Genomic DNA, 24,381 nt, shown 5'->3' on the forward strand with positions numbered 1-24,381 from the left:
CAAAGCTAATAGGATACTAGTAGAGTACTACAAGGGCATAAATCATAAAAATTATGATTCATAATATACAAATGTATTCTTTAACTTAATTTTAGTTGGTATTTATACCCTTAAATTTTGAGTGTGCTTAATTAGACAGTTAAGCTGATATAAAATTGAACGAATAGATACATTTGTCTTACTTTGAGTTCTAAATGATAATTTTGTGTCCTATGTGACGTCCACTTGCTTAGTTTTATACAAGTTTAAGTGTTAGTTAAGTACGACCAAAATTGAAGGTCATAAATACTTATTAAAGACAAATTAAAGGGCATATATGCTACATTTCGAACGTGTAAAGTGAACTTATTATAACTAACTTACTAACTTCAAGGATATGATTTTTAATAATAAATACAATAATTCGATAAGAAATATAAATAATTGTATAATTTAATTGGAAAAATTGTACCCGTTCTTGTTTAGTTTTTTCCTTGGAAATTTACAGAGAAATATAGTCCTAATGGCAGTGCGATCAATATTTCTTCTTCAGTGCTTCTTCTTATGTTCTATTCTTTCTGGGTATATAAATTTTCATGCACGTAAAAATATGAACTCAATTCATAAAAATTGTAAAATTTAGTTTATGTTTTGAATTTATTAAGCTTGTTAATTAATAACAATTTGATTATTTTCCCGTAGCTTCTAATTAATTTTAATTTCCATTTGAATTTTTTGGCATTGGATGGGAAAAAAATGTCCAAAAATTTTGGATCTTCAATCTTCAAGTTCCCCTGTTTTGAATTTTTTTCGTAGCGTGTTGATAACAAATTAGTTAAACCTAATTGATACAGAGAATTGAATTGGCCTGTTTTTATTTTCTCCACATTTTCATTATTTTAATTAATTTTTTTTTGCAGGAATGTTGATGGTTATACTGTTACCGGTCGAGTAAAAATTCCCAGTACATACTTCTAGAATTCTTTTCACCTTTCTCTTCCTAGTTATAGTTTTAGAATATATAGAATTGTAGTTATAGTTGCTTTAGTATCACTTTCGTACTATCTTATTCTCCGATTTCTTATTAGCACATGCCACTTCAACGTTTGATCATGTTTTATTGTGAAATTTGAAAAAGACTAGTACAGGATGCGTATACACCATTTCCCGAGGCCTCACTTGTGGGAATACACTGGGACTTGGGTATGTTGTTGATGTATAGAACTGTAGTTAGTATACATAAGCTTCATATATTGGATAATATGTCATTTATTTGCCTATTTTAACTAATATGGTAACTAAAATACCATTAATTTAAGAAAAAATAGGTCAAAAGTAAACAATTATTTGGCATGAAAAAGTTGTGAGTTAGTTAAGTTTCCCAACTTTTTGTTAAGGCTATATAAGTTCTATTAATTTTAGATTATAGTGCTAAAATTCTCCTTTTGTTATAGAGATTCACTTCACTATACTTTGATGTTTTTAAATATTCTTTTGTGATGATTTATCAGGTTATAAGAAATATTGACTTTGTTTTCTGTAATTGAGTAAAGGTTTTGGAATTGTCACATAACTTTTAATGTTATTATTGTTATTGTTATTGATATATATGAAATGATGTGGAGATTCATATAGACAACCCAACTTATTTGTGACTAATGCCGCGTTGTTGTTGTTGTTTGTTTGTTTGTTTGTTTTCTGTAGTCTTTAGCTTGAAAGGATCTGGTTTCTTACCTAAAGCTTCAAATGTTAAAGTCATACTCAATGCTGGCCAAAGAGTTACTTTCTTGAGACCCAATGGATATTTCTCATTGTATCCTTCCTACGTTGACGACTCAATGTCTTAAGTTGGTACTTCAGCTTTCATTACCTTAGGTTATGTATACTGATATGAGTTTTGTGCTTCCTCAACTGCATATTTACTGCTGCTCCACACTCCAAAAAAAAAAACCATTCATATAATGTGTTTTCACTGTTTTTATGTGTTGTTTTCTTGTATGATACAATAACAACAACAAGAACAAACAAATATGCCTCAGTCCCAGATAAGTTGGGTTGTGAGTGGTTCATCTGAATTCTACTAAGTTTGCGGGATAACATGAAAACTAGAATGCTACTCCTCTTTGCAAAGGCTATGCGAAGGGAATGTTATTCTATGAATGCAATTCCTTAACCTTAGCAATAGTCATAATGTTTCAGCAGGGACACATCTTATTGAGGTGTCTGCAATTGGCTACTTCTTTTCTCCGGTGAGCTTCTCTACTATGATATGTTTGATTCTTCACCAATTTTCTAGGACAAAGATTTATATGCTTAATGTATCTTTCGTGATGTCAGGTCCGAGTTGATGTCAGTGCCAGAAATCCAGGTAAGGTTCAAGCAGCATTAACCGAGAACAGGAGGAGTTTGATTGAATTGATTTTGGAGCCATTGAGTGAGGAGCAGTATTATGAGGTCGGACTTTGATCTCCTAGCTTTCCGTTTCATTTCGCCCTTCTTTCTCTAAACTACTGTGTGAATATCCCTTGCAGTTAAAGGAACCTTTCTCCATTATGTCTCTGGTGAAAAGTCCAATTGGCCTGATGTTCGGATTTATGCTGTTTGTAATGTTTGTGATGCCAAAATTAGCAGAAAATGTTGGTGAGTACTCTTGTGCTCTGTGTTTTAACCAAAATGAAGTTGCTATCACATGCTATAGGACGGTAGTTCCATAACGTTGCTCCAATTTAACGTCTCTGTAATGCAAGAGTTTTGTGCTTTGGGATGACTGCACTAAATATGTGGTTCACTAAGGATTAGTATCCAATGGTACCAACGTGATGTATGTACATTTTTGCATCAATCTCTAATTTTCTTCATCGAATTGGACCATGAATATCGGCACCAAATATATATGTGCTTCACTAGGGTGGCAAAATTCTCAAAGTAAGAAGCATCATCTGTTAATCCTTATATCTGAGTGAACGCGAACTTCACTGTCTCCTAACGCTTAATTACTATGCACACTATTCTGTCTGAAGATTATCGACTTTTCCTGAATCTGTTTTCTTATATATATTGATGGATATCTATGTTACAGTATGTTACGATGACTAAATGTTATATGCATTCACACATTCCCTCACATACATAAATAAATACAGATGCCCCTACACATACAAAAACAATATTTCTCAACTGGATGCTTGTGGTTGTCTTTTTTGCCTATCATAACGTCTCAATTGTATCTGCGGATATGTGTTTCAAGTCCTATATGTGTCAGTGTTTATGTATATGATCTAATAGAATAATACGTCTGGTATTTTATCTACAAAATTACGAGAAAATTTGTTAAGCTAGAGCCCTTGAATTGCATCATTAGTGGCTCCATGCAATCTCAAAATCATTTAGATTTTGGAACTTGACGTTGATTAAGTGTACTCTTGCTTACATTTCTGCAAGTTACTTGACCTTTAGATTCTCTATTTAATTGTGATGAAACAGACATTATACATAAAATAACTCGCGCTACTGTGCTGATTTTCATGTGTGACAGATCCTGAAGAAATAAGACGAACACAAGAGGAAATCTTGAGAAACCAAGCCAGTCTTTCAAGCTTATTACCTGGGGCTCAAAGCAGCAACTAGATATTGGATTTCACCTGCTATAAAGGGAAATCCTTCATGGCCATTCCATGAAAAAGCTGAATTCTTCGTAAACTCAGTTCCAACGATCCTTATCAAGGTTTTTGTTTTAAAGTCAATGAGTACCATCATTAGTTCATTTATCACTTGCAAAAATCCTACGTTTCGTTTTGGTTAAAGTTACTAGGCCTCTGGTATCAGTTTAATGTTTTATGCATCGATCGGTTGTCCTAAGAATTACTATTTCATATTGAATTCCCTGTATTCGAATTAGTGTTGCCATTCTTGATCACTGTATATGCTTGTGTTATACAAGTTTATTAGAACCATCAGTTAACAGTTGTAAGGAAAAAAAGGAAATTCAGAAGAGAGTTTGGAAGTAAGTTGCCAAGGTAATACTCTTTCTAGTATTTTAGTTTTGTTCTAAACAAACTGTTGGGGGTCGTATGGTAGCTCGTTAAATATAAATCATGGATGAGTAATATCATGTTTGATAGCATTCTGTGGTTATGTAGTATAAAATTCAACACACAATATTTTATACAGGATAGAAGATAAAATAACTAAATGTACATAAATTCTCTCATAATTAATTTATGTATCAACTACTACTAATACCTATATAACTCTAACCAACTACCAACCGGCCTCTCAGTGTCTACATAACTAAGCATTGCATGGAGAAACATTTGATAGCACGTTAAATTTGTATATGAAGTACATATTACATATATCATCAATGGTTACGGTGGGATAGATAAGATCCCTCATACTTAACCAAGAGGTTCTGAGTCTATTTTAATTTTGAGTATATATAATTTTGAATTCATAATATCATAAGAGTGAGGAGAACAACAATCATATATATATATATATATATATATATATAAAAGAGAACCTTAGACCTGTCTATGTGGTGCCACCACAAATAAAAATTTCCTTTTAATTTATTTATTTCCAAAACTAGTCTTTCCCCTTTCATTAAAAGTTGTGACATTTATGAAAAGTTGTGACTTTAATGAAGAGTTACGATTTTTATGAAAAGTTGTGACTTTTATGAAAAATTATAACTTTAATGAAGAGTTGCGACTTTTATGAAAATTTGTGACTTTTATGAAAGGTTGTGACCTTTCCGAGGGTTGCAACTTTTCCAAATAGTTGTAACCTTTATGATAAGACACAATAAATATTTGTTCACACTACCCTTTGTTGTCTATATATAGAGGGATTTCCTCTCATTTTAAAACAACGAAAATTTTGAACCTCTTCTTCTTCACAATTACATATTTGTGTACTTTGCTCATATTGAGTGGCTCACTGACACCATTGCTTATGTTATAGATTTTTGTATGTATTTTTACAGCCATTAATTTATGCTTATGTTATTAAGGATAAATGATAAGATGTAATAATTTTCATTGTAAGATAATATAGTTTTTAGTTTTAATGACTGATAGGTTTTAAGTATTATTTTATAAATTTCGTGATATTAAATTCCCGCGGGTAATTTTACTAGTAAGAATATCAAGTAGAATCCACAAAATTTAAATCTTAAATTCGTCTCTAATTGTGCTAGAATCCATAAAATTTAAATTTTGAATTTATCTCTGACTGTACTAATATGAAATACAAAGGTTGAGCTTCAAGATTTTTTTTCTTCTGTGTTTCCATAACATATTCTGGAAGAGAAAATGCTGAAGCAGGAAACCGAAAGTAAAAAAATAAGATAGAGAATCAAAGACATTAAAAAAAAAAAAAAAAGTGATCGATAAGCATTTATATATAGTTAGGTGCTAAGAATAAATCTGTGGAAGAATATCATTATCCATAGAAACAGAAAAAGGCTCCTTAGAAGATAGAAGTGAATCTTATTCCAAATGATAAATCTTACTACATGTTACTGACGTTTGCACTATTACCTCATACAAATTTGCAACAACTAGGCTTGTGTTAATGCACTACAATTTATCCATTTTAATAATAATAATAATAATAATAATAATAATAATATTAATAAGTAGGGTGTTCTCGGTATGGATAAAAATCAATTCAAATAGAAAAATCGAATCAAACCGATAAAATAAACTGATTTTATTGTGAGAATATTTGTCTTAGTGGTTCATTATACGAGTGTTTATGTTTGTGGGACTGAAAATGTCATCGTCTTGAAAATGTCATTGTCTCTTCCTTCTATGCCAAAATAGTGAATTTTGAAACTTTCAATGATCGAAAGTTCTATAATGTCAACCATTCGAACTATTTTTCATTTTGAATGGAGTTTTGTCACATTTTCACGTTTTGAATGAATTGTTTCTTTTATTTTTGTCTATGGTTAATAACCAAATAACCGAACTACAACCGATAATAACCAAACCGATTAATGTATATTATATTTGGTTTGGTTTGGTTTGATTTTGATAATTTTAAAACCGATTCACCAAGGAATCGGGGCTTAGAGCTATGAGCTACAACACATACGCAAGAAGGAAGAATGCCTTAATTAATGATCCAGGCGGTCCGGGGGACCACCACGACTCCTCTCTTCTCGAGAATCCACTGGAGTCAGATCAATAGGGGAGTTCATACCAGGACTTTCAGCTATTTATTAAACTCATTTAATATCTTTCTCGCCTTATCCTGAGACCTAAAGCACAATCAACCTCTCTACCTTAAGACTTCTAACATGATCGATTTGATTTAGTTTTGATTTTCACTGATAACTGATCCAAAACCATCCCATGAACACCCCTAGTAATAACAAAATTAATCTAAATCTTCTTAGAAGTTATTTACATTGTCATATATAAAGGTGCTCATGCTGATAAGCACAAGTTAACGATATATGGATGTGAGTATGAGAACTTGATTCTTTGCTTCCAATTTAAGCAGGAATCTTATGATTAGTATTTTCCAATTACTCAAACTACCTCTATAAATACTGTAATTAATAACATAGACCAAGCAATACATATACAAAGAAACACAAACACAAGAAAACAAAAAAAATAAAAATGAACAGATCAGTACCATCAAAGTACATGGCTACTCATACAATCATGGATAGTCTCAGCAGCAAGGAATGTTACAACTCTATTAATTACAATGACGAAGATAATTACAATGTTGATCAAGCTGCATCATTTCAAAGAAAGAGTCGACACAGTAATCCCAAACCTACTTCTTTTGGCTATAATCATTGCTCCATTTTAGATTCTTCAGAAAGCGATCAAGATGATCAAGGACATGCTATGAGTCGTCAACCTCGTTCCAAAAATGATATTACATCGCTTCTAAGAATGATGATGATCAATCTCAATCAACGTGGTGGTGCTGGTGCTTCTTCTGGTGCTGGTTTTGGTCGTTCCCAACTAACGATTAACCATAATCGTCGATCTATTCCAGACTACTCAGACTCATGTACTGATGACGAAGGGGTCATAAAACACTTTAGCCATTCCCACAACTTGAACATGTACAATTTCCAACAATACTCAGAAACCAACTGCAAAGTCTGCGGGCTGCAACTTGTTGGATCGGGTTACGGTTGTCAAAGTTGTCAATTTTATCTGCATGCATCGTGCTTCGATCTTCCACAGAAGATCCAGCACGATGCACACCCTGCACACCCTATGACACTTCGTTACCCATCCTACTACAAGCATTGTGGGAAGACATGTGACGCTTGTTGTGAACACATTAAGCAAAGTTTTCTCTACTGTTGTGACCTCTGCCATTTTGATCTTCATGTCACTTGTGCCACGTTGTACAACATCGTCAAGAGAGCCGATAATACAAATGGAAAACTTCGACTTTCTTACACGTTTCCTTTTGGTGACAATATTATAGCACGATGCAACGTTTGTAACAAGAAGGTGTCTAAGGAAGGTTGGATGTATTATAGCAAGGATACTGGCCATATTGCACATATCAACTGTGCTAAGGGTAAAATTGGACCTTCTTGGATTAAAGAGAGACTTAATATGCTTAAAATTAAATAAATTAAAGAAATATCTAGCTGATCAAGTGCTTGAAAATATGTAATATAGTATAAGGGATTAATTAATATGCATGTATGCAAAATTATTAATCCTCATGTACTGTATTATTTTAGTTAAAATAAGGTTAGCTATAGAGAAAAATAACATATAGGTGTGTGGTGTGCTCTAGTAGAATTTGGTGGCCCTGTGATGAGGCATAGGTTGTCTAAGAAATAAGTGTTCTGCTTGGCATTGGTGAACCACGTAAGCAGGTTAGATGTGTGGAACAGAAGATTCGTAATATCTTCTAGTACGATTACGTTAAAGGGAAGGAGCCTAATCGAGCCCTTTTTTTATGTATATATCGACGATCTTAACTCGTCGTTGTTATTAATTAGAACTAATAATAAGATGTGTGTTTATTAAGTAAATCGCTTGGTTTATGTTAATACTTCCTCCTTCTTTTTTTACATATTTAAAAAAAATTTAATTTTCTCGAAGGGAAAAGAAAATAATATACTTATCTTTGTTGTATACTAGTAATTACCGATATTGTTAGTCCACGTGTACTAGGATTACCTCAACTCATGACAAAATTAAAACAATTAATTTACTCGTGACAAATTAAATTTCTGAGTATAGGTAAAAGTAAAAAAAATTTATCTATTTTTTATCAAGTTAAAGGGTAAAAGTATAAGTTGGAAGACCACATCGATTGACTTTGCTTTTTTTACCACATACTCACTTCATTAAAATGAAATTTAATGCTACTATTTTTCAAGAGAGGAATAGCTAATGGAAAAATTACATATATATATATACACACTTTTTTTTTTTTCATAATTCCTATTATTTCCTACCATTTCTAAAAAAAATTAAAATCCCTTATTTTGAACGCAACACAAAATATCTCGATACATAAATATTTCCACTCTCCAAACCCATATTTATTACTACCTGATTTCACTTCACAAATCTCTCCCATTTTTTATCCCTATGATCTTTTCAGTTAATTGCTCCATTACATTTATCACTTCATCCTAATTTGAATTTCTATCCAGTAAACAAATTTCAAATATGTCAATAGGTAGTTTCATCTTCTTCACTGTGTTCGTTTTTTCATCGATTTTTCTCTTTCATTATCAGATCAACAACCACTACTTCTTTGAATATTTGTGTCAACGAAACTTTTCACTTTTCAAAGTCAATTTGACTAATTTTCAAAGTTAAAATTAAATTACATTTTCTATATTTTAAGCAAAAAAATTAGATATTCAAAAATTATCCAAAAAAGTACTATAAATTGCAATTTTTTACTCTAAAAAAAAGATCATGATAATTAAAAATGGACAAGAGAGTAGTGTTTTGGTTATACAAACTGAAAAAGTTTTGGACGGAAAAACAAATATTCTATATATAGATTTGATTAATTTTGGACGATAAAATATTTCCTCCTTCATTCCCATCTAATCAATGAAGACTTAAGAAAGGAAGAATAACGTGAACATGTCTCAAATGGTTGAGAAGGTGATTTGAAAGGGTGATGTGAGTTTAGTTACCGAAGCAGTATCGATTTATTATCACAACTAATTTTTAAATAGTCTAAATCTAACATTATATTAATTTCACGGTTTTATTCTATCTTAAATTATTTATTTAGTTCATACTATTTTCAAGCAGCATGGTAATACTGCATATATATACATTGAAACTTTGATTCATAACACATTATTAAGAACTCTTTGAGAATAAAAAAAATTGTGACGTTAAACTAAACTCTCGATACATGATAAGAGAACATATAAAAATGTTACTACTCTATCGATATAGAATCTAACATTAAAAAAAATAAAATCTCAAATTGAATTCGAACTACCATACAATTATTACTTAGTATTCATATGGTAATGGAAATATCTCATTGGTTCCAAGTGTGAGGTAATATGCAGTCAATCCAATGCATATATATGGACATCTAATCATAATTTAATTTACTAATAAAATAATTATTTATTTTGTGAAACTATCAAAACCCCATTTAGTACAACATTGTCTGCAATGACCAAGTATGCCCAGATTAATGTCTCATAGATTACAAGGCCAAAATTAGTTGTAACATCCAATCTGCACAAAAAATAAAGAAAGGTGCCTATGGAAAAATCAACAGTGTCTGATATTGACACTAGTGATCAAACAAAAAACATCATGGTCGACATATATAATTTCTGTTTTTGTTTTGAATTGTAGAGACCAAGTGATGGTGGAGTTCATCAATTATGTTTTGTTCTACATGTTTAACTGATTCTGTTGATTGACAATCTGACCCAAATGTTTTTTCTAACGTTTTTTTTTTGCCTCTAAACAGTTGAGACAAAAACCTTCAGCTAAAATCTAAGAATATTGCATAGTATTTGGACAGTTTAACCAGTTTTTTTGCCTTCTAGATAAGCGAGGATGTCGTGAACAGAGTGTAATTATAAGATTAAATACTTTAATACACATCAAGATCTTGAACACAATAATCTTACGTACCTAATGCGGAAGACATCATCACAAAGAAAAACGAAAGCGTTAGTCATAAATTAATTTCTACCTCCTTGTCCTAGCTTTACGTTACCACAACCGTCAGCGATGGAATTATTTTTGAGAATATGTTATAACCCTAATAATAGGTGGAGGGCAGTGGCGGAGCCACCTTACAATGAGGGGTTCATCCAAACCCCCTTTGGCGGAAAATCATATTATTTATACATGGTTAAAATATTTTTTTAGGTATATATAGTAGATGTTGAACCCCCTTCGGCTACTTCGTGTGTCTATTTTTTCAGATTTCGAACCCCCTTATTAAAAATTCTGGATCCGCCACTGATGGAGAGATGACCAATTTATAGAGGTTAAGACTTAATCTGATATGTCCATCAAATAACCAATGTACGGACAAAATCTATTATTTATTAAATATTATTTATGATATTATTTGTGTCACAAGTAAACTTGGGCAATAAATAAGAATTATTCTTAGACAGGTCACAAAGAATTGACCTATTAAAGAAGAAATTAGTGGTCGAGTAAGTAATAAGAGTAGTAAGATTATATTTGATGAATGTAAATTATGAAAATCGTGATAGCACAAATTCGTTAATTAGCAGGGGGTAAGTTGTAATTGTTGTTGAACATATTTGAACCCTAACAGAATCACTACCAATATCTTGTACTCCATTTATGATCTGTGTGATTGTTTTTCAAATGTCTACCTCATGTCCTACCTGTAAATGAGGAGGTCAAGCTCCAAATCGAGTTTGAGTTGGAGTTTCGATTATTGAATTAGTAGGTGTTCATTTAATTCATATTTTCGTAATCGCCAAATTATTTTTTTAATTATTCATTATATAGTGGTTCCCTTGAATTAATATCAAAATCAGGTTTAGAAAAAGAAACATTTAATCAATATGTATAACTCTTTAAACGTTTTCTAGTTTTAGGTACTTCAGGCTTACTAGAACTAGCAATTTTATTACTTTGTCCAAAAAATGAGAGAGGAGTATGTCTATTATCTTTTTAGGAACCATAGTATAAAAATATATTAAATTCATTGAAATCTAATAAATTAAATACAATTTTTTTTTAAAAAAAAGAAAGATAGAATAAGTGTACCAAATATCTGCGAAAATTACCAAGTAGTATAAATCTATAATCATAAGTCGTAACCAAATATTGACACTTGAACCTTAAAAGTTTGTTCACACTTACTCCCTCTGTCCACTTTTAAATTGACACACATATTAAAAAAATAATTAATGACATAATGAGTTTACCATTTTACCCTTATTAATTATGAAGTGGATGAAAAGTTCTACAATTTTCAAAATAATTAGTCAGTTAATTGAGGATATAACAGGTAAAAATAATTTGTCCTTTGTTGATTTGTCAAAATTGACAAGTAATTAGGGAAAGAGGAAGTAAATGATTAGCAAATTGACTAGGATAGAGAGATATTGAGAGAAAATAAAAAGGAAAGAAGGTGATGAAGAGTAGGGCTACTCAAAATCGAATAAAAAAGAAAGTTATTGATTTATTGGTAATGAGTTATTAATTTAATTGTTTTGATTCTTTTTTATTATTAGGTTATCAATTCTTAAGGATTTGAGATTTTTTCTTAATGGACTAAACAATAATCCAATAATAAATTATATTTATATCATTCGATATATAAAGTCATTAACTTATGATTTAATTTCAATTTTTTATTTGTTGCAGTCTCAAGCTTTCGATTATTATATGATATGTTAGTGTTACTTTTAAGCCAAATACAATTTATCAATTCATGTTCATAATTAATTTTGTTTATTTATCAAATCTTAACTGTTAAACACTTAATGGAAGATCAATAATGTATTGGAGAATTGAAATGTGAGAAAAGTATTTTGTGATGGTGGAGTATAAGAAAGCAATAGAGAGATTGTTAATAGCAGCCGACAAAATTAAGAATGAGGCACATTCTATTTCGTGTTCCTCCTCCAACCAACACCTCCCACCTCCCTCTGGCCCCCTTACCCCCAAACTACAATCCTCTACATATACATAGCTGTATCTAACTCTTAGTATTGCTTCAAGAAAATTTCATTCACCTTGTAAATTTCCAATTTTGGAAGTTGGGTACTTGGAATCTTGAAGTTCTTTTTTGTTTGTTTGAATTGGGGTTAGCTCCATGTGGGATTCTTGAATTTTGATTTGATGAATTTCCTTCCAAGATGTTTGAGTTACAGTGAATGTAGTGGTGGAGCTGGAAGAAGTGAAATTAGGGGTGGTGAAAGTTCCAATGGTGGATTTGGGAAAGATGGGTTGTTGTGGTTTCATGATATTGGGAATTGTGGGAGTGGGGAATATTCCATGGCAATTGTGCAAGCTAATCAGGTTTTAGAGGATCAGAGCCAGATTGAGTCTGGTCCATTTGGAACTTTTGTTGGAGTCTATGATGGTCATGGTGGACCTGAAACTGCTCGTTATGTTTGTGATCACTTATTTCGACATTTCCAAGGTTTATCTTCTTTCTCTTTGTAATTTTTCCAATTTTTATCTGTTTTATTGGAAAAAAGATGTTAAATTTGCTATGTAGACAATCTACTGCGTCTCATATCGAAATTAGGATAGTCGATTTAAGTGGGGAATGTTGATTCAAGAATGAGGCAAGAGTAGCCCCAAGTCTAATTAGTATTAGGATATGTCGATTTAAGTGGGGAAGGTTGAGTCAAGAATGAGGCATGACTAGCCCCAAGTCTAATGAGTATTAGGATATGTCGATTTAAGTGAGGAAGGTTGATTCAAGAATGAGGCAAAACTAGCCCCAAGTCTAATTAGTTCAAGTCACAGGGCGGGGAGGGAGTCCTTGAGTGGATTCCGCATTAGTCCCAAGACGTTGGTTTCTAACTAGAAAGTAAATGCTTGAGCTTTAGTGAGAAGGGGGCCTTCATGTTTATTGACTTGAACAACTGACCTTTAGATGAACTTATGAGTCAAAAGGAACTTAACTAAGGGCACCTGCTCAGTTATATGAATCTTTTGTATTCCACTTTATTCGGGCCTATTTCATTCTAGAACTTTATTAAATAATTTTGTTTCTGGGAATAATCATAAGGATATGGAAGTTCCCCGTGATGTCTGGTAGCAGTTGCATTGTACTATTGAAAAAGATCAACTCTTGAGAATCCTTGTTACAAAAATTCTAACTCTTAAGGTACCTTCTCTGCAGGTTTCTTGATGAATAGGGTGTATGGATTTATTAGAGGCATTTCCTTGGGCTCTTTCTAGTGGAAGGGTTTAATTGCATAAATGGCTTAGAGTGTAAAGCGTTCCTAAATTATTTTATAGAAATTCCTGATATCTACTTTGTTAATGTGATCATGTGAAATATTATAGTGGGTTGATCTTCATTTGGCCCTTCTGCTCCATTACCATCTCTAACTCCCAAACTCCTAAAACCAGGGGGCTCAAGTTTTTCATTGATTGTTTCCTTTTTCCTCAAAATTTTTGAAACACCGAAATATGTTGGATATATTTTCTTGATAATAGAGAATCCCCGAGGGTCAATGGCACACATCATGCACTGCATTCTTAGTACTAGACCAAAGCCCTGAGGGTGAAAGAAATGTATTTAGATATTGAACATTATGAAAGGAAAACTTTGTAGTGGTTTCATGGATTTTACTCTTAATGCAGCAATATCAGCTGAAGGAAATGGTGTAGTCACAGAGGAGACAATTCAAAGGGCCTTTCTTGAGACAGAGAGAGGATTTACTTCTGTTGTTTCGGAAAATTGGCATTCTCGACCACAGCTAGCGACAGTGGGGGCATGCTGCCTGGTTGGAGCTATTTATCAGCAGACGCTCTTTGTAGCAAATCTTGGTGACTCTCGAGTAGTCCTTGGAAAGAAGGTTGGAAACACTGGGGAAATTGCTGCCATACAGCTATCAACGGAGCACAATGCCAATATTGAGTCTGTTAGGTGGGAGCTAAAAGACTTGCATCCAAATGATCCTCAAATTGTTGTTCTTAGACATGGTGTTTGGAGGGTAAAAGGAATAATTCAGGTAAGGTCAACTATATGAAAAGTTTCTTGTTATTAAATTATGAAAAAAACCTTCCAAGTTCTCCCTACATTTCCCATATTCCTATGCTTGTAGAGGATATGCATAGATGCTTTGATGTGTATCACGATCTATAATAGCAGAGTTTGATGTGAATGATGTTATTTCTATTGCCACTTGCAGTAAATAATTAAGCTTCTGTCAGCCTTCTTTTTGCTGGGGAATTACCATGTTATGTATGGCCATATGGTGTAATAATGAACTGAAGTAAACTGAATTTTGGGTAGAAAAGCAGGTTTACAAACTTTCAAGATGACATCATGTTTTAAAGAAAAATTGATACGCGTCTCGAATATCTACTGTTTCTCATCAATTTTAATATTTTATATTTTTATCGGTAGGATAAAGAATTCTTTTTTTTTTTTTCGCCGAAAGTGTCACTAGTCTATGGTTGATCAGTTTGTGGTGTATGTCATACTTTCGAATTGGAGTTCTACAATTGTTGCCTTTCATGGATAAAAATTAGAATTCATTCTCTAGTCTGCAACTTATGTCTTAATAATTGGTCTCCTAAATTGACTGCAGGTCTCAAGATCCATTGGTGATGTTTATCTTAAACACACAAGGTTTTGCAGGGAACCAATAAATGGAAAATTCAGAGTTCCTCCACCCCTTAATATGCCTATCCTGTTGGCCACTCCAACAATTTTAAAACATCCTCTACATCCAAATGACTCCTTCCTCATATTTGCTTCTGATGGTCTATGGGAGCACTTGAGCAATGAAAAAGCCGTTGAAATTGTGAAGAGTCACCCTCGTAAAGTAAGTTCTATGCACCAAACCATTATACTTTCCTGCATATTCAGTTCAATTTAAGCTAAATATGCTTCTTATGGGTAAACTATGACTTCAAATACATGTTTACTTTTGATGATATACATAATTTTATTTTATTTTTTGATAATTCAAGGATAATTTTCAGTAACTACCAAGTATGTAGAAGTCTATAAAATGAAAGCACATCAAACTACTGTAACTTAACCATCTATTAAGAGGAATACTATATTCTTCTTACACTAAAGGCAAACCACACAGAAAACCGAAGAGATAGATATATATATGCTACCCAAATCAGTAATCACACAGTGATATACATCCAGTGTACTAAATTGGACCATCCAAGAGTCAACTTCCTCATACACTCCATAAGCGCTTGTCTATACCAGCATAAGTGCCATCCTATGATCACCCTCATGATTTCTGAATCATATCTTCAGACGTTACTTTTCTTTTAGGTTTTCAAGCTCTCTGGCATTCCCCATTAGATTTCAGCAACTTGTAGATGACTTGCCTAATGTCTTTCCATTATTTATACCCTGAATATTCTCCTTAATTATTCCTTCATAATTTTATTGAAAAGTCAATCTCTTTAACACCAAATAATCAGGTTTTCGGGTGAGAAGATGCTTTCACCTTCCAAGGTCTATTCTCCTTGTGATCTCTTTCAATTTCTGCAAGTAGGTGGATGCCTCTTCGTGATGTCTTTTAAATGAAAGGCTCAGACCTTCCAAATCTAGTTTGAAATGGGATCACCGGTTCCTGCGGTGTATAGTTTATTTTTATGGTGAATGGTGAAAGAAAAAGTAACAGGAGTGTACCAAAGATATCATGCATTTTCCAAAAGAGCTCTGTAACATATGGATGATAATCAAATGTTACTTTGATCTTGGGAGTACACCAGTGATTGAAGCCACTCAAGCTGTGGCACAACCTTGAAATTCCTTTGAGTTACTCACAGTTATATCATCACTCTCCATAATAACAACCCTGTAAACTCAGTACCATGCCAAATGACATAATCCTTTTACTCTTCATGGTTCAATTTATTAATTAAGGCTTACCCTTCGAGATCCCCTCTGTGTGTGTGTGTATATATATATATATAGACTCTTTCAAAGAGATGGTTTTAGCTCGTTGTCCCTTTTGATGTATTTTCGTATGCATTCTTGAACATGAAAAACAAATCTTCTCACTTTTTCATGCTCATATTTTTCTTGCAAATACAGGGAAGTGCAAAGAGGCTTGTCAAGGCTGCTCTCCATGTAGCTGCCAAAAAAAGAGAGATGCGTTATTCTGATCTTCGAAACATTGACAAAAAGGTCCGACGTCATTTTCATGATGATATAACTGTAATTATTTTATTCTTAAACCATGACCTGATATGTAGAGGCGTTGTGCAAGATCCAACACTTTCTATTCGCAGTGCTTTAGAACACTGATTGTTGAAGGAATATATTATTTTTTACTAGTGCCTGAGGGTCTGTCACAACACCAAAATTTTCCTTGATATGCGGCTCCGGAGCAGCATCAGTGAATCAACTACGCTGTATAAGAGTGTTTTTTTTCCTTTGAAGAGGCTTATAATTTGAATTTCTCGAACCTTGTTATAGGTGGAGTTCAAGAAGAATGCTAATTCAAAAGTTTTGGATACAGTCAACCTCTATGTAACAGCCTTGTTTCATTATTAATTTATTCTGTATACTAGTTTTTGTTTCTGGATTCTGGAGTATTTTGTTAATTTCTTGTAACATTGCCGCCTGTTACAAGTGTTAAAAGGAAATGGTTCGCCACAAGAGAATGATGGCTTTTGAATTAAAAGAGGATGTTGCTGCGGTCTTATTGTTTAATTGGAAGAAATTTATTTCCCTTAGAAGAGAACAATTATTTGACCAATCAAACGAGCTCGCTTGAATTTAATCTTAGTATTTTGTCCTCATAGATTTTGTGTATATGGTAAGTCCTTTGTTGAAGAAATCATATTCTTCAAATAACACAGAGAATATGGTTTCAATTCTTTGAAATGGCGATGGAGGCTAGGCATCCGCCGTTGGTTTCAAGAACTTGGAGATGGGGGTCATTTTCTTATCTTGCAAGGTGAGCTACAGTTTGATATTGAAGACCTCTTTTCTTTAATTCATTGATAGCTTCACAATCACACACACACACACAATTCAAACCCAAACTCCTTGACTACATGTATCCCTCTTTTGGTGCTTCTGATTCCACTGTCTTATTATACTGGACAACCTCATCTAACTTTTTGTGCAGCCATTTTCCATATTAAACCAACTTTGCATTTCTTTGCCCAGGAAGTTTCCTGCCAAAAGCACCATTTGGAGGTTGGTAGGCAAGGGCAGATCCAGGAAGTGCCTTGAGTTTAACTAGCTGGAGGAGCAATGGCCAACTGCACCTGACTCTCTTGAAGCAGTAGGTTAGGTTCACTTCTCTTAATAATAAACTGATTCTAATAGATTTTCATATATATATGCAAGGTCGGAGCTGCAAGCAATCTGACCTGTTACATATACACTATATTCGGCCCTGTTGACATACATCCTTTTCTTTTACTTACAGCATTTTCTGCTCTCTTAATTTATAATCATTGTTTTCCCGATTTGGATGGCTAACAGTAACAATGGGAAGTATTAATTGTAGAACAAACTTCTCTTGACTAGCTATATACCACATCTGTGAGATTGAATGAAGACGAAAACAGAAAGTGCAATTTTCTATATACCACAGACTTACAAATTCAATGTTACAGTTTACTAGTTTTGTGAAAATTGAATGCAACTAATTTGCATGGGTCCTCTAACAAAATATAACAAAAAACTGTAAAAGCCAATGATGGCACAGAAACCTTCACATGTAGAACAAACAAATCTCTTGAAAAGATGGAACTCAGCGATGTATCAGCAAAGGCAAATAACAGAACATGAAGACAATAACTCAAAAGAAAGAATCTGCAAGAACACGAGAAAATCACTTATGAGTGAAGGAGATGCATCTTCTATATTTAACAAACAGTAGTAATCTAACATGTGTATGATAAGTTATTATTGAAAGAAAATACGACCCCTCTGCACCCAAGGGTGTGGCCTAGCGGCCAATAAAGTGGGTTGAGCACCATGAGGTCTCAGGCTCAAATCCAACAGAGACAAAAACACTAGGGGATTTCTTCCCATCTATTCTAGCCTTAGTGGACAGAGTTACTTGGTACCTGTTGTTGGTGACAGGTATCCAGTGGAATTAGGTGATGTGCGTGGAAGTTGACCTGGACACTACGGGGTCGTTTGGTTTGAATACAAGTTATGCTGGGATTAGTTATCCTGAGATTGTTTTTTATTGACTGTTTGGTTTGTTGTACTAAAACTATTATGCATGGTATACTTTTTAAGAATAAGTTGTTTGTTTACAAAAATACCCTCCATTTTATTTAGGTTTTATATATGTATTTTTTAATAGAGTTTTAGTTATTTACTTTTAAAAATAAAATTACGTGAATTTCAATTACGTAATTTTGTTTGACAAATTTACTTGAAAGTGCTTCTGGGAAAAGCTTCTTTTTTCATCTTTTGAAAAACAGCTTTTGCTACTACTCAAGATTCAACAACACATATTTTTTTCCTAAAAGCTTAGCCAAACACCTCAACGCTCTAAAAATAAGCACTTCTGGCTTCACAGAAGCTTGGCCAATCCTATTTAACTTCTGCTTCTTCTATAAAGAGGATCCAGAAATAAACTTTCTTTCTATTTTAGCTCCTTTATTATGTCCTGTTCCAACCGAAGCTAACATGACATTCTGACTTGTAACTGAAGTGACGATACGGCAAAAGCCCAAGACACAGACCACAACAATCACAAGAGTTCACATAAATAAATCTTTGTTTTGAGATGATAACATTGTCAATCAAGAAAATATCACATGAAATCTTATTCAGAGTAACATGCATCTCCAAATATTATCTTCTTCCTTTTCCTTTTTTACCATTCGAATTACTCTTTTATGGTTTTATTTTTCTTGTAATAACTCAAGAATGAAAAGAAAAGACAGGAAAAGCATCAGAAACCTCAAGGGTAACATGCTTCGAGTTATTCTCACCACCTTTAAGTCACAATAGCATTAGCATGTAAAGGACACACTACTCTAGGAAGCAGTTACTTACATATTGACATGGGAAGTATATCACTGCATAAACTTGTTGAGGTGATACCAGTAGTCTTTGTTTTAATGTATCATAGCTTTGCAATTCAATGTATCATAGCTTTGCAATTCAAATATTTTCCAGTATAGAATGAAGGCTTGAAACCCGACGGCGGAACAATGGTTCTAGCCTGAAAGTTGGCACCCCAGTCTGCCACCTGTTTGTATCATACATCTCACTCCATGCCTGTACAATCTCATCAACTTTGAACCCTGGAATAGAACAGGTGCAATATGTTAAAGAAAATCACTCAAGAGAAACATAAAAAGACCAGTTAACAAATATCTCACTCATATTTTACCTTCGAGAGCAGTTTCATTGGAACAGTGGTTCTTTATCATGACTGCAATATCAGAATGTGATGCTCCAGCTAGTTCAAACTTATATACTGCAACATCTAGACATTCTTCCCAGGTTGGTAATCCTATCTTAAATTCCACCACGGAACGTTCGTAGAGCATGGTTCCCCATAACAGGTAAATCTGAGACCTCATGTTTTCAGTCTGCTCTTTAGTTTCTTCAGATGATTTATCTCTAAGTATACCCTCCAAGCCCCTTTTGTACAATTGAGCTTTATATTCCTCATATTTCGAGAGTCCATTTAGATGTTGTTCTTCCATCTCTTCCCACATTTCCATCCCTCTGTTGATGCTATCCTCAGCCTTGTTGTATAGCTCCAAGATCTCTGCACATGTCCCTGTCTCTAATTCTACTTTACTCCCAACCAAATAGTACCATGAGAGTTTTGCTTGTTCAAACTGCTGCTGACCGAGTGCAAGAAGGCTTTCGTAGAAATCTGGCTTGACTCTAAGAGCTTCTTCATACCTCATTTCTGCAGTTTCATATTCTTTTTCTGCCCATTCATATGCAGATTTAACCTGCTCCGACACCGTCTCCCCAGAACCCTCTTCTGTGAAAAATACTTCTTTTCTTGCTCTAGACATGTGTACATTTCCCCAGTTAAACAAAGACAAAGCTGCCATCTCTTGGAACTGAGCTGAAGCAATGTCAAAAAGCTCTTCTGCTTCTTCATTTGTAACTGTGTCCTCCATAGCTTCTGAATATAATTTCATTCCTGTCTCATGAAGATCCAGATACGAGTCACAATCAACTCCAACATGGTTCTTGAATAGCCTTGCGAATTGGACAAACCAGTTCTCAGGGCAAATTGGCCCTTTATTCAGTTCCCCATCCTTTTTTACTATAGTTGATCTGCAGATGCTCGATTTCTCATCTTCTTCAACCCTCAAATACATAGGTTCTTTATCTGGACTAACTTCTTTGATGTAGAGTCTTAAAGAACCTTGAAGATCAACAGATGATTCAGCCAACCTGAGCTCATCAGTAGTTGTAATAGTTACCAAATCACCTTCTTGATCCCTGTACTTGATAAGTGCACCCTTCAAATTTGGAAATCGATCTAGAACTATGTCTCTCACAAGTCGAATACTGCAACCAACTGGTAACTGTGCCCATCTTATATCCTCTCCAAGAATCAACTTCACTGTTCTTGTCATCGTTTTTTCTCCCTGGACGGTTCTCTTCTCCTCCACTACCACCTTGTCCTCGGCCTTCTTTTCTTCGACTCCATCAATCTTCGTTTCCTTAATCTCAACTATCCTCTTTCTATCAAATTTATTGTTCTTCTTCTCCTTTTTCATGTTATCCTTCACAACATTGGCAGATTCTGGAAGGGGTAAGACTAACTTTTTATTTTCAACTTTAAGTATTTCTTCTATTTCCTTTTTAACCTTGTCTGCAATCTCTAAAGCAGTCAAATTGTTAGGTTCAATACTCAAGACATGGTTTACATCTCTTAAAGCTAAATCAAGCCTATTCAATGATTCATAACACTTTGCTCTCTTCAACAAAGCTTTGCTATACTTGGGAGCAACTTCAAGTGCCAAGTTACATTCATTTATAGCTCTTGGAAACTCGCTACGCCCCATTTGCATGTAGCAACTAGCCAAGTTGCTATGCAAATAGGCAACATCAATATGGTTCCTAGGAAGCAATTTGAGTGCCTTCTCATACTTCAACATGGCTCCCTCGTGATCGCGTTTCTGAAAGAACCTGTTCCCTTCTTCCTTCAGTTCTTTAGACATCTTGATAAACACAGCTGTGTCTTCATCAAATGCTTTTGATTTATGCTTCACATCTCCATCATTTGACTTTGATTTTACATTACTTTTCTTCTTCCCAGTTGGCTTCCCCATGGTTTGTCACTCCAATAAGCTAATCTAATTAGAATAGCCCCAAAATCAACTTATAATTTTGTCCTGAAAATCAATAAATAACTATAACGATGCTGCAGAATCATCGAAAATAATGAAATAAAGACCAAATCTTTTCAAACATGTTCATGGCTAATGATCATCAAACTCAATTGTACAGATGTAATTTTGATTTATGGAATTAGATATGCCTTGTTGAAATGTAACCTAAATTTGAAAGGGAGAAAAAGAAAATTAGATTACCTTCAATACACGATGAACACGCTCTCCCAACAAAAAGATCATATGAAAGCTTCTCCTTCACTTTTTTTAGAACGTATCGCTATCTTGAAATAAAAGATTATCCTTGATTCATATATATAGTCGATCGATAACAATTAATCGATTGATATATATGGAAGAGAAAAGGAAATATTGACAAATAAAGCAAATCTGCAATGATTGTTTGTTTGGATTTGTTTTCTTTTCCTTTCTCTTCCATGTTTGTTTCTACGTTTCATGTTCTCTTTTTTTGCAAGACGTGCCCACCATAATTTTGAACAAAACATTATGAGGACCCTCTCGATTTGGTTTTTTAAATTAATTGTTACAACAGTAATAATTGTTTTAGAAAATATTAGTTGGAATTTTGATTATAACTTCAGAAAAAAAAATCCATTAATGTTGTAAAATATTGTGTATGCAAAAATTACAAATTAAAAATTGATCCACGGTATATTTATGATCAAGAGCAAAATTCATAAATGTAAAATTCTGAATCAGTATTTTTATGATGCCAGAGTTGTGTTAGAATTACAAGAAACCCAAATGATTTAGAAAAATGATGAAAAGGATCCTTAATCTATAGAAGGTGGGCTATATTGGTCCTTAATGTATACCTATTAACAGAATTTTTATTTTGTATTTACTTGTTTTTTATTAATTATATTTTATCTTTTTTTTTATAGCTCTATCTTATACCCTATTTTTCTAGTAAATTTATTCTTTAAATTACGTATGTATAACGTTATGTAATGCCAGAAAAAATGATATAGTTTATCCAAACATTATATTCATTAAAATAATATAGAAAATTATAATATAATAAGATATATTATGAAACAATATGTAACCGCCATTTAAATTGAGTGTTAAGAGGATGATGGTTGTGGGAGGCCATTTTCCTATTAAGTAAATATGTATTATTAGTGCTCTGTGTGGAATCATATAAATTTCAACTGCAAATTCCACGAGAAAGATGTCCAGCCATATCTGAATCAACAACATCTTGGTACAAACCTTTTATTGCTAAAATGTACTTCAAAATCCACTTCACAATATTTCAGTATTTTGTACCAAGATTTGACATGATGAATCTACTCACAACTTTCACTGCCTAGAAATATTTTGTACATATTGTCATGATAAGTCGTAACTGGTGCTCAATGTCTTTAAGTTGGAGTTAATTTTAGGAATAACAAACATAAAAATCATATTAGCGTTCTATAGTTGCAATTTTGCTATTTGCGCTCTATAGCAAACTAGCTATGGAGCATTTGATTCGTATAAATCGCGACGATTTGTATAAATCAAGCGTCTGTGTCTATGAAAATTGTGCTTTATATGTATATGTTCTTTATGTTAGGCTAGAGTGGCGAGCGAGATTAGGAGAGATGCAAGCGAGAGGGCAGATAGTGGAGAGAGATGAATTGTAAATGTATATCGGTTAGATAATTGTATATATGTAACTAGTATGTATATGTATCAATGATTGTGCTTGTATATTTGCATAAAATTTGAATTTGTATACGATCGAATCGAGTTAAAACATTTGTATTTGTATTTGTATATCAAATATCTCTCGCTATATACAAATACAAATTATACATTGTATTTGTATAATTTGTGTTTGTATAAAGCTGGAGAGAGAAAGACAAAAGAGAACTGAGCAGATGAAGATTTGTATTAATACAATTTTAAGTGTATAGGATGGAGAGGCATGTATTTGTATTTGTATATGCAGTCTCTCTCGCTTTATACAAACACAATTTATACATTTGTGTTTGTATAAAAGTGAGAGAGGCAAGGGAGAGAACTGAGAGTGGTGAGCGAGATTCAGGGGAGATAGGCGAATAACAATGTGTTTGCTGTGAATTGGAATTAAATGAAATTGTAGCTATAACATTTATTTTGAATTAATAGTTTGCTATAATGCACAATTTTCCCTTAACTAAATTTTTTAATCAAAACTTTATTCCAACAAATCTTAAATAATTCAAAAGATATATCGAAATATCTAAACAATTAGAAAATGATGCCAAATGTGAACAACCATAACCCTACTAAAAACATGTTAATGAAGCGTTAATGGTTCAACAACGTTGATGGTCTAAAACAAAATCATAATAAGAGTCCTTGAATATTTTTTAAAAAAACTTTGTATATATTCTTACTTTAAGTTATTCTTACTTTTTGAGATGTGAAATTACTAAAAATTTGTTATAATCAATTTTCTCTAATGATTTTTTTTTTCAATTAATCTCTCTTATAGGAACAACACTAAAACGTTTGGTTTCCATTTTTTTGGTTAAAAGCATCGCATAGTATAGTGATAGTGCCCGGTCCAGAGATGATTGTCACTATACCGATACCGACTCCGTCCTTCTTAATGGCCTACTTCCAGATTCAGACATATCTTCCACGTAGTTAGGCAAGTTTAAACAGGAGTATGCATCCTATGAGGGTATCTGTTTGAGACTTTGTCAATCTTTGTTAGGATTTTATCAATTTTAATTTTAAAAAGTTGTTTCCGAATATTCAAATGTTAATAAAATTGTCAACATTATTTAGTAAGCAATATATGCATTTGAAAACAATCAAGTCGTTTCTTCTGATTGAGTATAATAAATATTATCTTCTATTTATGTCATTTTTCTTAACACTTACCATTTGAAAATAA

At 33.1% G+C, this 24,381-nt stretch overlaps 4 protein-coding genes across 4 annotated transcripts; 3 read left to right on the forward strand and 1 right to left on the reverse strand.

Annotated features, from left to right (window-relative positions):
* Positions 1-465: 465 nt before the first annotated feature.
* Positions 466-3,895, forward strand: LOC125825006 (ER membrane protein complex subunit 7 homolog). The gene is made up of 7 exons (XM_049504358.1): positions 466-561; positions 900-943; positions 1,684-1,792; positions 2,165-2,228; positions 2,317-2,433; positions 2,511-2,619; positions 3,515-3,895. Exons 1-7 carry the CDS (start codon positions 503-505, stop codon positions 3,604-3,606), a joined length of 594 nt encoding a protein of 197 aa, XP_049360315.1. The 5' UTR covers positions 466-502; the 3' UTR covers positions 3,607-3,895.
* Positions 3,896-6,590: 2,695 nt separating this feature from the next.
* LOC125824998 (uncharacterized) lies at positions 6,591-7,722 on the forward strand. The gene has a single exon (XM_049504347.1). The coding sequence runs from the start codon at positions 6,615-6,617 to the stop codon at positions 7,599-7,601; it is 987 nt and encodes a 328-aa protein (XP_049360304.1). The 5' UTR covers positions 6,591-6,614; the 3' UTR covers positions 7,602-7,722.
* Positions 7,723-12,029: 4,307 nt separating this feature from the next.
* LOC125825013 (probable protein phosphatase 2C 42) lies at positions 12,030-17,475 on the forward strand. Its single transcript, XM_049504365.1, has 6 exons — positions 12,030-12,618; positions 13,797-14,167; positions 14,750-14,986; positions 16,231-16,323; positions 17,001-17,098; positions 17,314-17,475. The coding sequence occupies exons 1-6, from the start codon at positions 12,315-12,317 to the stop codon at positions 17,387-17,389; spliced, it is 1,179 nt and encodes a 392-aa protein (XP_049360322.1). The 5' UTR covers positions 12,030-12,314; the 3' UTR covers positions 17,390-17,475.
* A 1,779-nt stretch (positions 17,476-19,254) lies between these two features.
* On the reverse strand, positions 19,255-21,445 carry LOC125824988 (protein PHOX1-like). The gene is made up of 2 exons (XM_049504332.1): positions 19,511-21,445; positions 19,255-19,421 (listed from the first exon to the last, which is right to left on the reverse strand). The coding sequence occupies exons 1-2, from the start codon at positions 21,423-21,425 to the stop codon at positions 19,279-19,281; spliced, it is 2,058 nt and encodes a 685-aa protein (XP_049360289.1). The 5' UTR covers positions 21,426-21,445; the 3' UTR covers positions 19,255-19,278.
* Positions 21,446-24,381: the final 2,936 nt, after the last annotated feature.

The sequence above is a fragment of the Solanum verrucosum genome, unplaced genomic scaffold, assembly GCF_900185275.1.
Source record: "Solanum verrucosum unplaced genomic scaffold, falcon-dt-bn FXZP01000086.1, whole genome shotgun sequence".
In the NCBI taxonomy this organism is placed as follows: domain Eukaryota; kingdom Viridiplantae; phylum Streptophyta; class Magnoliopsida; order Solanales; family Solanaceae; genus Solanum; species Solanum verrucosum.